The sequence below is a fragment of the Pseudorca crassidens genome, chromosome 9 (genome assembly GCF_039906515.1).
Source record: "Pseudorca crassidens isolate mPseCra1 chromosome 9, mPseCra1.hap1, whole genome shotgun sequence".
Classification (NCBI taxonomy): Eukaryota; Metazoa; Chordata; class Mammalia; order Artiodactyla; family Delphinidae; genus Pseudorca; species Pseudorca crassidens.
The window spans coordinates 96,317,809-96,332,607 of NC_090304.1; the positions used below are offsets into that span (position 1 = coordinate 96,317,809).

Sequence of the window (14,799 nt, forward strand, 5' to 3'; positions counted from 1 at the left end):
CAAGAGGGAAAGAAAGGAAAATGATGAAGAGCAAATTCTTGGGAAATAGTTATGTTAGGAGAATAGAAAGAATAGCCAAAGGAAGAACAAAAGCAAGTAGGAGAACCAAGAGAGGGTGACATTGGAGCAACTAAGGAAAGACATTTTCAGGAAGAAGTAAGATTCAAACCTGTTTCTTGCAGAAAGAGTTCTGTTGTAACCTTGGGAGTATGATATATGTATTATGTGGGCCAAAAGTTTCATTCAGTTTTTTCCATAAGATGGCTCTAGTAGCACTTGGTTGTCTTTAACTTCATTCAAAACAATTTTGTTAGGTTGTATGTGACAGCTGTCATATCAGTGTGCATTTAAAAAAAGACTTATCAAAATTGGTGAATTTTTGTGTAGTCATTTTAATATTGAAGATGGAAGAAAAAAAGCAAAATTTTCAGCATATTATGCTTTATTGTTTCAAGAAAGGTAAAAACACAACTGAAATGCACAAAAGATTTGTGCAGTGTGTGGAGAAGGTGCTGTAACTGATCGAACGTGTCGAAAGTGGTTTGTGAAGTTTCATGCTGGAGATTTCTCGCTGGATGATGCTCTGTGGTCGGGTAGACCAGTTGAAGTTGATAGCGATCAAATCGAGACATTAATTGAGAACAATGAATGTTATACCTGGTGGGAGATAGCCGACATGCTCAAAATATCCAAATCAAGCGTTGAAAATCATTTGCACCACCTTGGTTATGTGAATCGCTTTGATGTTTGGGTTCCAAATAAGTTAAGCGAAGAAAACCTTCTTGACCATATTTCCGCATGCGATTCTCTACTGAAACATAATGAAACATTCCATTTTTAAAACAAATTGTGACGGGCGATGAAAAGTGGATACTGTACAATAGTGTGGAATGGAAGAGATTGTGGGGCAAGCGAAATGAACCACCAACCACACCAAAGGCTGCTCTTCATCCAAAGAAGGTGATGTGTATATGGTGGGATTGGAAGGGAGTCCTCTATTATGAGCTCCTTCTGGAAAACCAAACGATTAATTCCAACAAGTACTGCTCCCAATTAGACCAACTGAAAGCGGCACTCGACAAAAAGCGTCCAGAATTAGTCAACAGAAAGCACATAATCTTCCATCAGGATAAGGCAAGACCGCATGTTTCTTTGATGACCAGGCAAAAACCGTTACAGCTTGGCTGGGAAGTTCTGATTCATCCGCCGTATTCACCAGACATTGCACCTTCGGATTTCCATTTATTTCGGTCTTTACAAAATTCTCTTAATGGAAAAATTTCAATTCCCTGAAAGACTGTAAAAGGCACCTAGAACAGTTCTTTGCTCAAAAAGATAAAAAGTTTTGGGAAGATGGAATTATGAAGTTGCCTGAAAAATGGCAGAAGGTAGTGGAACAAAAGGGTGAATACATTGTTCAATAAAGTTCTTGGTGAAAATGAAAAATGTGTCTTTTATTTTTACTTAAAAAACCGAAGGTACTTTTTGGCCAACCCAGTATTTTCTCTGATACACGTTTTTCTGCTATACTGTTTAGCATAGCTCTTTACACATAGTAGGTTCTCAACAGCTTAGCATATCCTAAGGGAATAATGGACTCTCTCCTGCTTATCTTTAAGGACTAACATTTGGCAAAATGTTATATAAATATTGAGTGCAGTCTGGTGTCCTGCAGAAGTCTTTGGGAAGTCATTGGGACTAATTTGTGCTTTGCAGATTTTCTATCATGTTATCTGTGATATATTCTTGATAGTTTCTATTTTTGTTTCCTCTTTGGTAAAATAGTAAAAGTCCTAACCAGCAATAATTGAAGGCTCTCAAAGTACCAGGAGGAAAACAGTTAATGGAGTTTAGGGATTGGATAAGTGCTTGTATTTTTTATCTTACTTGAGCTATTTAGCATATGAATTATTTTAGACTGTCTTCAAAGAATATTAATTTTATCACTTTTGTAGGTGCTTTCAGAAATAGGAAACTAGAAAGAATATAACTTGATACAAGTACAGGAAGACAAATATCAAAAAACTGAAGCTGATTTGTGGAAAAGCTGATTAGAAAGATTTCAGCAGTGTTTTGCAGAAAAGTTAGGGCTATAGGGACTTAGTGCAGCATTTTATCCAGGAAAGACAAAGATGGGACTAGTGGTGACCCTCCAGTATAACATTAAAAGAGAAAAATCTATCTGTATTAAAGAGAATTTTTAGGCAATAAAATTGATCATGGATTGAAATTTCATAGTCCCCTTGTGTGACAAAAATTGACTTTTAAAAGAATTAATTAATTTTATCTTTGGCTGTGTTGGGTCTTCATTGCTGCGCGTGCGGGCTTTCTCTAGTTGGGGTGAGCAGGGGCTACTATTCGTTGTGGTGCACGGGCTTCTCATTGCAGTGGCTTCTCTTTGTTGCAGAGCACGGGCTCTAGGTGCATGGGCTTCAGTAGTTGTGGCATGTCGGCTCAGTAGTTGTGGCACACGGGCTTAGTTGCTCCGCGGCATGTGGGATCTTCCCAGACCAGGGCTCGAACCCGTGTCCCCCTGCATTGGCAGGTGGATTCTTAACCACTGCGCCACCAGGGAAGCCTTTATTTTTAATTTAGATGAATTATGGTAATTTAAACATCCAGATTAGTTCATGCAAAGCAGGAAATAATATATTTTGCTTTCCTAACATTTCTTTTGTGAGTGAATGGTTATATCAGTGTACAACTTCTTACACGTATTTGTTGAGTCCTCTTTACCTGTCATCCTAAAAAAGAAAGTTTGTTCATGTAAGTTTATGCTCAGTTATTAGATCTGATTAATTTAAGATTAAAAGTCTTAAAATAGATTTCTGTTAAATTTTTCTTATTTACCATAAAACATTGAACAGAGGGAAAGGAGTAGACCTAGTGAATGCAGCAGTCTTTCTTGCATTATAAATTACACACCTGGTGTAGTGAATTCAGCACATTTAAAATAAAAATAATTTTATGTGTTCATTTAATCATTGCACTTCTGATCATTTGTAGGCGAAACCTAACCAAACTGTCCCTGATCTTCAGCCACATGCTGGCAGAACTAAAAGGAATCTTTCCAAGTGGACTCTTTCAAGGAGACACATTTCGGATTACTAAAGCAGATGCTGCAGAATTTTGGAGGAAAGCTTTTGGGGAAAAGTAAGACTCAAAATAATGAATTTGAACTATGAAGAACTGAAGCTTGTGTTTTGGGTTTTTGTTTAGTTTTTTATTGATGGAATATTTAAAACATGGGAAACAGAAAAGTAATATATGTGTACCTACTTCCCAACCTTTTTTTGCTCTGATTTTTTTTTTTAAAAGAAATAAACCTTTGCAGTTCCGTTGAAACCCACGCTCTTTGACTGAATGCTCTTCTCTTTCTTTACTCATCCATTATGCTGTTAATGGACATTTACATTTCAAACTATTTGCTATTGCAAAACAGTGCTGCAGAAAGCAAAATTGTATTTGTCTTCATATGCAAGAGTTTCTCAATAGTTACATACCTAGAAGTGGGATTGCTGAGTCAGGGGGTTTCACATCTTCTGCTTTGCCAAATATTGCCTAATTGCTTTCCACAGTGGTTGTACCAGTTTATATTCCTATAAGTAGTGCACACATGTTCCAGTAGCTCTGCAATTTGACTAACACTGATGATATGAATTGGTATCATATTTTGCTTTATATTCCTAAATGACAAGGGAGCTTGAGCACCTTTTCACATTTGTCACCAATTAAGAGTCTTATTCTGGTCTTCCTATTCCTATTCCTGACTTGTCCATTTTCCTATTGAGTTGTTTGTCTTTTTCCTATTGTAAGATACTAACTCTTTGTTAGTCACTTACATTAGAGATATTTTCTCCTAGTCTACGGCTTGTCTTTCCACTTTGTTATATTGTCTTTTTGATATTCAGAAGCCTTACATTATATAGACAGATTTATGAGACAAGTTTATGTTTCTAAGTATTAATATAAATGTTCTTGAATATCCCCTGAAATTTTGGTTCAAAGAACTGAAAAGGTAGAAAACAATAAAATTTTTCAGTTGAATATACAGATCCTAATGTAAATCTCTCTTTAAATGCTTTCTTTCTTTCTTTTTAATTGAAATATAGTTGACGCACACTATTAAGTTAGTTTCAGGTATATACTACAAATTGATTTGAAGTTTGTTAAATGCTTGATTTATTTTAAAAAATCATGTTTAAACATTAAATATAGAATAATTAGTGATTTTTAAAAACTTAATTGAAGAGAATGGGAATGAGTTTAACTTTGTTCCTTTAACTTAATAACTAGCTACATTAGAAAAGAGTTTGAAACGCCACTTGTTCTCTTACTTTCAGGCAGGTGAATACATAAACTTTTCAAAGGCAATGAGATTTTATTTTATTTTTTAAGATCTTGAGAAATAGAAATCCCACAATATCTTTTGCTAGCCATATCTGGGGTTTAATCATTCTTATGTTAAATAGTTTCTTCTTCATCTCTATCAGAACTCTGTTCTTCCTGTACCTTAAGCCTATATTCCTCTAGTGAAGTCCTTGATAGTGTGGGTTCCTCAAAAGAACACAGAGTGTTTTATGTGCTTTTAAAAAGTTAAACACAAGCTTTCAGTTAGTAAAGATCTGGACACAGATTACATCTGTTATACAAAAAGGATAATCTTATCTCTCTTTCCAATGCTTTTCTAATAGAACAAATGTCTGAAGAAAGATGAGAAAGGGAATGAACTTATAGCATTCTGCCGAAGAAAAGTAGAAAAAGATGTCTCTATTATTAATTTATTCATTAGAAAGTTAAGAAATGTATCATTTATGCCCTTTCTGTTCTCAATGTAAAATATAGTTCAGCTTCTTTAAGAAAATTGAAATTGATATTGAGAGCTTAATGTGGCTCTCTTTTCCTTGAATGTAGCAATGCCTGAAATTATCTGTTATCTCACTCTGCCTTCTCTCCTACCCCCACTCCCATCCTAGGACAATAGTACCTTGGAAGAGCTTCAGACAGGCCCTTCATGAAGTACATCCCATCAGTTCTGGGCTGGAGGCCATGGCTCTGAAATCCACTATTGATCTGACCTGCAATGATTATATTTCAGTGTTTGAATTCGACATCTTTACACGACTCTTTCAGGTAGGATACTAAAACGTTGGCTAAACTAGTTATTGCTATTTTTCTGAAGAGAAACCTTTTTAAAAAATAACATTTGGACATTTGGGATTTTGCCTATTATGAAAATAATTTTATTCATTCTAGAAACTATAGCCAAAAAAAAAAAGGTTAAAACTACTCTATTTTATATATACAAATTTTTTTTGTAAAAAGAATAACTATATAATCTGCTTTATTCCCCTCACATTTATAATCTTTCTCTATTATTAAATATTCTTCTTTGCATCATTTTAATGGTTGTAGAACATCCTAAAGATGGGTATAATATATTTAGTGAGTTCTGTTATTGAACATTTATGTATGTTTCCAGCTTTTTCTCCTATGGTATTGAAATTCTTGATTGTTAATATTGAGATGTATTGATGCTCCACAAAGAACTCACTTCTTTCTTTTTCTAAAAACAATGGGTGTATATGCCACCTTGTGTAAACCTTTATTTGAAACTTCTTACTTGCACATCTAGGCCTTGCCCTGTTTCTCTGTTTTTGTTTGTTGTTTAGCCTCACTACTGTTGGTTAGAGCTGCTTGGAAATTTTCTGAATTTCATTTTGTATAGTTAAGTTTCTCCCTATAAGCATGTGTAATTTTCTTCTTAGCTTTTCAGAGTTCTTATTTCCCAAACATGTTTGTCTTCCCTTAAAGTAACAACATGATTGAAAATATGTGACACTAAATGGAGAATTTATAATTGAGAATTCAGGTTGCTTTTCCTTTTGTTCTTCATTGCTCTGAGGCTGGTTGTATGTCTTGAGCCAAATGGTCTGATTGATCTCTTGTTTCCTTAGCCCTGGTCTTCTTTGCTCAGGAACTGGAACAGTCTTGCTGTAACTCATCCTGGTTACATGGCTTTCCTGACATATGATGAAGTGAAAGCTCGGCTCCAGAAATTCATTCACAAACCTGGCAGGTCAGTGCAACGAAGCAAAGAGGTTTATTCACCTGAACTTTATTCTCCTGTGACCTTTGCTGAAATAGAGGAAACATGATCTTTTACTAGTTCCCCAGTGACCACATTTCTGCGGCAGAATTGATATCTGTTTATCAGAGGAATTGACATATTCAGATACTATGATTTGATAAATGCTTTCAAGCCACTTAAGAATTGAGCTTATATGTCTTTTGCTTTTGGTCTGAAGCCATTAAAGAATCTATTATTGATGGTCCTTTTGATTTTTGTCTGTGTCTTGTCTTTCCACCCTAATGCAAGTATGTATATTAAAGATTTTGTTTCTCTCTGTTCTCAGTTACATTTTCCGGCTGAGCTGTACTCGTCTGGGTCAGTGGGCTATTGGGTATGTCACTGCCGATGGGAACATTCTCCAGACAATTCCTCACAATAAACCTCTCTTCCAAGCGCTGATTGATGGCTTCAGGGAAGGCTTGTAAGTACATACTGTTTGCCATCTGCTAGAGTCTAGGAACTTAGGGGCTGTAAAACTGCATCATTAATGACTTTATTCCAGGTTTCTTCTGCAGATAAAGATTCAGGACACATATTGACAGGTTATATTGTAGCCCCCGCTATTGGGGCTATTGGATTTTCAGGTTCAGTAGGACTTTGGTTTTTATTTTGGAAGGATTCCTTGAGTGAAATTATTTTTCTCTACTACTTCGCTTGTTACCCTGAGTAAATTTTGTCTTTCTTTTTTTCTAAATGTTAATTTATTTTCAAATCTATGCTAGATTTTAAAATATACCAATTAGCAGAAAACGTTACCTGTTATTTGACTAGCCAGCATCAGAATGATGAGATGTTCCTGATGGCAGCAGGCTCAGTGGCCTTCATCAGCCTTCATCCTAACTTCGTGTTGATTCAGCAGCATTTCTTCAGGCTGTGGGCTTTTGTAACCTCTGCTAATATTTATGACTAAGTTCTTATTTATTCCAGAATTGCTATTCCTTTTGGAATTCAAATTGATTATCAGTTGGTAAGCACTAAAAATACTAACAGTTGACCAGGTATCAGAAAACGACTTGTGTTTTAAAGTGATTAGGAAAATCCATTTTCCATCATGCATCGTCTTCTACAGTAACACTGGAGCTGAAAGGGGTACTTCCCCAAATGGCAGAGCAGTTTGATGCTAGAAGCTTCCTGGTAGTTGATCTCGGTGGCTTAATTTGCTTCTTGTTACATTTCTTTTAAATTAACAGACTTCTCTGGTGGTCCAGTCTTTAAGTTAGTGTCTCTCTGTGTTAAATCTGTAAACAAAGGTATTTCAGGTCTTTGGTCAAAGCAAATGTCATTTAAATTAAGAATTTCCACTTTGTGGCCATCCACAGATTAAAATAGGAGTTGGTAAACTGCGGCCCACAGACTAGGTGTTTTGGTACAGCCTGCATCTAAGATAGTTTTTCCTTTTTAAAGTGTTGTTAAAAAAACAACCAAAGAAGAATGTGTGGCACAGACTTATGCGGCTTGCACAGCCTGAAATATTTACTCTCTGGTACTTTACAAAAAAGTTTGTCAACCCCTTGATTAAAATAGAGAAAGAGTATCAGTGTTTGGAGAGTATCTTCTTGGAACTGATCTGTGTTATTTAATTTTTTTGAAGTACTAGTAAAATTTATCTTTGCACTTATGCAAAATTGCCCTTTTAGAATGAGAGAATTCCTAGATAACATTTGTCTGTATTAGTAAGCAGTGATAAATTGGCTTCAGTAGAACCCCAAGATTGGTTACTCTTTTTATAGCTATTTGTTTCCTGATGGACGGAATCAGAATCCAGACCTGACAGGCTTATGTGAACCAACTCCCCAAGACCACATCAAAGTGACCCAGGTGAACTTTGTTTTAAATTATAACCATATTACTAGAGCCAAGCTTTTGTATAATACTTTACAGAACTGACAGTAGAATTATATTAAGTGATTGGAACACGTAAATTTTAAACCATTGACTAGATTAGTGAATTTAGGTGTGTGTGGCTTCTTTTCCTTTTTTAAAATAAATTTATTTATTTTAATTTTTTTGGGCTGCATTGGGTCTTTGTTGCAGCAAGCGGGGGCTACTCCTCGTTGCTGTGCGTGGGCTTCTCATTGCAGTGGCTTCTCTTGGTTGCAGAGCACGGGCTCTAGGCATGCGGGCTTCAGTAGTTGTGGCTTGCTGACTCTAGAGCATAGGCTCAGTAGTTGTGGCGCACGGGCTTAGTTGCTCCACGGCATGTGGGATTTTCCCGGGCCAGGGCTCGAACCTGTGTCCCCTGCATTGGCAGGCAGATTCTTAACCACTGCGAGACCAGGAAAGTCCTGTGTGGTTTCTTTTTAAACTGTGCTTCTTAAAATAGGGCCAAAGGACTTCTTTGGTGGTCCAGTGGTTAAGACTCCGTGCTTCCATTGCAGGGGGCACAGATTCGATCCCTGGTCTGGGAACTAAGATCCCACATGCTGCAGGGTGCGGCCAAAAAAAAAAAGGACCAAGACTAGGTGCTTTCTGTTTTAATTGAACACTGTTGTGACACTTTCATACAAGCAAAAGTAGTATTAAAAGTAACAGTTTTCAATTTTCCTGTTTTTAGCATTTACAGTTGCAGTCATTCATTCAACAGATATTTGCAATAGGCTGAATAATCTCTTAATTTCTTTTTAATCAAAGGAACAATATGAATTATACTGTGAGATGGGCTCCACATTCCAACTGTGTAAAATATGTGCTGAAAATGATAAAGATGTAAAGATTGAGCCCTGTGGACACCTCATGTGCACATCCTGTCTAACATCCTGGCAGGTATGGATCCAAACCATGCTCTTTTCTCAGCTAAGTAATGACAATGAAGAATTGGGGATTATATATCCTTTACGGATATAAAGAATGGCCTGGTTTGTGGGGTAGGTTCTAAACTTTTGATTCTTTTTTCGTTTCTAGGAAATGTATTTTTAGTGGACGAATATTTTAAGAACTTTCAGATGTGTCTATTACCATCTCCTGTTTCCTTTGCAGGAATCAGAAGGCCAGGGCTGTCCCTTCTGCCGATGTGAAATTAAAGGTACTGAGCCCATTGTGGTCGATCCCTTTGATCCTAGAGGAAGTGGCAGCCTGCTGAGGCAAGGAGCAGAGGGAGCTCCCTCCCCAAATTATGATGATGATGACGATGAACGAGCTGATGATTCTCTCTTCATGATGAAGGAATTGGCTGGTGCCAAGGTAAGCTTCAGTTTAAGAGACTGTGGCAAAATCCATTATCAGTTGTGTCCTAAAGCAATAGAGCACTTAATGACATCCAAAGTACAAGGAGTAACAGTAGCTAATATTTATTGAACGTTTACTGTGTGAGAAAAGATGATGCTAAGTACTTTACTTACTTTAACTCATAATCTTATACTGATACATATTCATGTAACCATATGAGTAGATATTACTGTTCTCCTCATTTAGCAGTGGGAGAAACCAAGGCACAGTGAGGCTAAGGAATTTGCTGAAGGTCACACAGCTAGTCAGTCGAACCAGAATCTGTGGCCAGACATTCCGGCTTCAAGGCCCATGCTCTTATTGTCTGTATGCTAGAACTGGGCTCTATTCAGATAGCTTGGTAGAGAAAATGAGGGGTGAGTAAAAGAATTGGACCCATTTTGCTACTGTGAGCAGAATATTTTCTCCTTGCCTATTTTTCTAATGGAGTCTTGGCATTGGAAAGTTAGGTTTGGGCGGGAGAAATGAGGCACCGTTAACAACCAAATAAATGGCAACTACAGTGATTGGAGGGTAATAGGAGGTACCATACAGAAACTAAAACTAGAAAGGTCCTAGTAAAGATGGGAAAGATAAAGGCTAAGAAAGTATGTGAACAAGTTCTGTTACGTCAGTGGTAGGGTAAAACAGGGATTTATTCACTAATTAGAAGTAAGGCAGTCATTGAAGATTTTAATAAATATAGGGCAAACAGAGGTTCTAATATGTTGTCAGTTCTCTAGTTTGGACTGTTATAACTTCATAGGAGGCATTTTTTTGTACAAAAGAAGCTTTCTTTTATACCAGCACCTGACTGCCTGGCACATAGTAGGTGCTCAATAAATATTGAAAGGATGGATTCCATCTCTTAAGTGATTGTATCCAGTGTATCTTTTCCTTTCTGTCCTCAATGTCACTGCCTTATTTCAGGCTCTTATAATCATCTGTTCGTCCCGCTTCCAGAGTCATTGATCTACAGCACATACCTTGACTACCCTATTCCTTTGCCTCACACTCTTTAATGACTTCTCATTACTTAATGGAGTAATAAGTCCATTCTCTTTTCTAGGCACTTTGCCCTGGTAATCCTTTCCACTTTGTATTTTGTAATCCAGCAAGACTGAACCACTAAAAATTTCTCCGTGCTTTTGTCTTGATAGTTTCTATGTAATTTAACTCAGTTTTCATTTCCTAGGAAACCTTTCCATACTCTACCCTGTTTCCCCCATGCCCAAGACCCACAAATAATCTAGGTCTGGCCAAGTGTTTCTGGGATGCTATGAATATGTCTGCCATAGAACTTATCACCTTGTAATATTATATTAAAAGTATTTCCTGGGAATTCCCTGGCTGTCCAGTGGTTAGGGCTCCACGCTTCTGCTGCAGGGGGCACCTGTTCAATCCCTTGCTGGGGAACTAAGATCCTGCATGCCACGTGGTGTGGCCAAAAAAAAACCCCAAAAGAAAGTATCCGCAGGGGATTGGGTCCTGGAGTCCCAGCAGATAAAAAAATCTGCAGATGCCCAAGTCCCTTATGTAAAGTGGCACAGTGCAGTGAATACAGTCGGCCTTCCTTACTCATTTGGGTTTGGCAGAATTCAGTTCCTTGCCGGTCGTAGAATTAAGATCCCTGTTTCCTTGCTGATTGTTAGCTGACGGTATTTTTTAGGGGCCAGCTACATTCTTTGGCTCCTGGACTCCTTTCCTCCTCCTTCAGTCATGAAGGTTCTCAGCTTTTAAGGACTCATGTGATTAGATTGGGCCCACTTGGATAATCCAGGATAATTCCCCTATCTCAAGATCTGTACCCTTAATCACATCAGCAAAGGTCTTTTTGCCAAGTAAGATAACAGATTCGCAGATTCTAGGTTTTAGGGCATGAACATCTTCCTGTGGGAGAGGGGACCGTGATCATTATTCTGTCTACTACAGTCCATATAACAGAATGCTCTGCAGAGTGAACTCAGTTTACATATACTTAAGTGGAAAGCTGTCAATGTGTATTAAATTAAAAAAACAACTGTATATTATATATAATATCACCTTATTTCTGTTAAAATTATTTAGTTACAAAAGAATTATTTTAACATGCATGGGGGGTAAATTGGATGACTACACATCACATTACTATTATTTCTGAGGCTACAGGATCAGAGGACTTTCATTTTATGGTATGTTTGAATTTTTCACGGTTAACACATACTACTTTTGCAAGCTGTTTGTTGTGCTGGTTAAGTAGCTCTCTTGAGTGCTATATGGGATAAGAAACCTAAGACAAAGGCCCAAAAGGAGATAGTAGTTTTATTTGGGAAGAGAATATATATACAGGTGAAACACTATTTAATACAAGCCAGACAGTGCACATTATTCTAAATTGTTGGGTACACAGTCTAAGTGCTATAGGACTTTAGAGGAAAGAAGAAAATTAACAGTTTTTTCTGTAGCTAATATATATAAATGAGATTACATTTACTCATTTAAATAAAAGTAATAAATGCATACTGTAGGGCTTCCCTGGTGGCGCAGTGGTTGGGAGTCCGCCTGCCGATGCAGGGGACGCGGGTTCGTGCCCCGGTCCGGGAGGATCCCACATGCCGCGGAGCGGCTGGGCCCGTGGGCCATGGCTGCTGAGCCTGCGCGTCCGGAGCCTGTGCTCCGCAGCGGGAGAGGCCACAGTAGTGGGAGGCCTGCGTACCGCAAAAATAAATAAATAAATAAATGCATACTGTAAAAATTCAAGTAGAAAAACAAACAGCTTCATATATTGTTTTGCACTTGGCTATTCTATAATTCATTTAATCTCTTCTTAATGGACATTCCTGTTGTTTCCAGGCTTACACATATGGACGTTCTTTTGCAAGTCTGTCTGTAGGGTAAATTTCTAATAGTGGAATTGCTAGATTAGAGTATGTCCATTTAAAACTCTTTGAGAGAGGAGAGGGATATAATTAGTGGTGGGACACATGGGAATTTCAGAAAGCCATGGTGTTTCATTTCTTAGCTGAATGGTAGGTTCTACGTGTGTGTTTCATCTTTTATTATTCTTTGTACCTTATAGTTCATTATCTACTTTGTATGAATAAAATACTGGAATAAAAATATCTTAACTTTTTTTGGATAGACATTAAAATTTGTTCCCAATTTTTTGTCCTAAAGCCACTCCCAAAGTATATGAGACTATGAGAGTGTCTGTTTCGTCATATCCTAGTAGCTTGTTGTTGCTTTTTGCTGTTTGTTTCGTTTTTGTTTTTTTTAAAAAATTATTTTTGGCTGCATTGGGTCTTCCTTGCAGTGCACAGGCTTTCTCTAGTTGCGGCGAGTGGGGGCCACTCTTTGTTGCGGTGCGCGGGCTTCTCATTGCAGTGCTTTCTCTTGCTACAGAGTATGGGCTCTAGGCACACGGGCTTCAGTAGTTGCAGCACGGTGGGCTCAGTAGTTGTGGCTCGTGGGCTCTAGAGCACAGGCTCAGTAGTTGTGGCACACGGGCTTAGTTGCTCCGCAGCATGTGGGATCTTCCCGGACCAGGGTTCGAACCCGTGTCCCCTACATTGGCAGGTGGATTCTTAACCACTGTGCCACCAGGGAAGTCCCTGATTTGTTTTTAAAATAGTGAATCTAGTTTTTAAAAAATTCCATGTGATCAGTGCGCTTGGATTTTTTTTTTTTTAAGTTTAAAAGAATTGCTAAAAGGCTTATAGAAATGTCAGTTCCCTGCTTCTACCCCCTCTAACTCCTGTGTCCCATTCAGATTTTTCGGTTCTAAAAGCTGTTCCTTAACCATATACTATACTGCTTTCTCTGGATTCTGCAATATTAGTTATCTGTTTAGAAAAGGATTTAAATGTCTTATCTCCCTCCTTCCTACTTCCTATCTTCCGACTATAGTTAATTTGAATGTTTTTTGGTTCTGTCAGTATTCAAGTGATTTTTGTTCCCTATTGTATCAAGTAATATACTACAAGGTGTTGATAATTGCTTTTGCTTTCTTTTACAACCTTCTGCTTTTCTGAAATAATTGATTTACTTTTATTTCCTTAGTGTTCAGTTTGTACCTGTCACGACCACGTCTTACCAAACATCCTCTTGATATGATTTTCTGTGGAGTAAATTCTATTAGCATATTAATATAGTAGATATTATGTTATATAGTATACTAATATATGGGAGTCTGCCATGTTTTGGCTCCAGTCTGGACTGGTTTTTCACTGGGTGTGCTGCATTCCATGTCACCCTGAGGTGTCTCCCCTCACCATCATCGTGGGACTTCATTGCCTCTTCTTTGTGTTGGAGTGCCTGTTTCTTAACTCCCATGTTTTTATATTTCTTGCTTTAACTTCCTTGTTTGGGTGGAGCATGCTCTCAAAATAGCTTTCTGTGAAAAGGTGAGAGGTGAAATTTTTGAGACGTTTGATATCTTAAAATGTCTCTATTCAACCCTCAAACTGACTAGGTACAGAATTCTAGGTTGAAAAAAAAATTTAGCTCTATGAATTGTTACAGCCTCAGTGACTTCTAGTTTCTAGTGTATTTTTGCTCTTTAGTACCTCCTTTCCCTCTATCCTCAGAAGCCTTTAGGATATTTTCCTTATCCTTGATTCCCTGAAAATTTAAGTGACTTGTTGGTTGGTTGATTGGTTATTAGTTTTCTTTTCTTTCTTTGGGCTAGCTATGCAGTGAATGCTTTCTATATGGATATTTATGTCCCTTAGGTCCTAGAAGTATTCTTGTATTATTTCTTTGATAATTTCGTCCCCGTATGTGCTTTTATCCTTTTCTGGAACTTTGTTGTATGTTGAGATAAAAAAACATCTCGTGGGTCGGTTATGATATTGAAACATGAATTGAAGAATATGATTAACTCAATCCTCTGCCCTTTAGGAATGAGAAGGAGGGATGGATGGTGGGAGGGATCAAAATAGGCAGAGAGGGCCTTCCAAATTGAGAAACAACTTGAACAAAGTTAGGGAGGTAGGAATTCCAACACAGGGCATTATGGAAAATGCTGTTGGTTAGGGAGACCAAATTAGACTTGAGAAAGCGAGGCAGGAAAGTGACATTTTGTGACATGGGAAAGTGGAAGTTACTGATGGATGGGTTTTGAACTAGTGAGTATTTAAGGATGGTTAAGCTGGTAATGGTGAGCAAAATGATTTGGTGAGATAAGAATCTAGAAGGGGGTTTTAATAAATCAGGTCTGAAGTTGGTAAGTAGAATGAAAAGGAAGTTATAGATATGAGATTATTTTATGGGAAAATCAACAAGATGCAGTGACTAGATATTGATGATGAAGTGAGAGTTAGTTTGACTAATCACTTTTCACTTCCTTAACCCTTGAGGTGTTTAGCCGCTCATGCTGCATTGATATGGAGCCCGTTTTCTTAAGCATGAGTAAAAGCAAGTAGCTGATGATGCAGCCTTTTTTTCCCTCATTCACCTCCCAGCATTAATGATAGGACTCAGTA

The 14,799-nt window shown here is 37.6% G+C and overlaps 1 protein-coding gene across 1 annotated transcript in view; it reads left to right on the top strand.

The window, feature by feature from the left end:
* CBL (Cbl proto-oncogene) overlaps nucleotides 1-14,799 on the top strand; it is an 88,676-nt gene that overhangs the window by 49,450 nt on the left and 24,427 nt on the right. Inside the window, exons 3-9 of the mRNA XM_067751298.1 lie at nucleotides 3,007-3,153; nucleotides 4,977-5,133; nucleotides 5,958-6,079; nucleotides 6,417-6,554; nucleotides 7,864-7,951; nucleotides 8,765-8,896; nucleotides 9,110-9,313. Of these exons, the coding sequence (XP_067607399.1) occupies nucleotides 3,007-3,153; nucleotides 4,977-5,133; nucleotides 5,958-6,079; nucleotides 6,417-6,554; nucleotides 7,864-7,951; nucleotides 8,765-8,896; nucleotides 9,110-9,313 (988 nt within the window). The remainder of the gene's footprint in view (nucleotides 1-3,006; nucleotides 3,154-4,976; nucleotides 5,134-5,957; nucleotides 6,080-6,416; nucleotides 6,555-7,863; nucleotides 7,952-8,764; nucleotides 8,897-9,109; nucleotides 9,314-14,799) is intronic.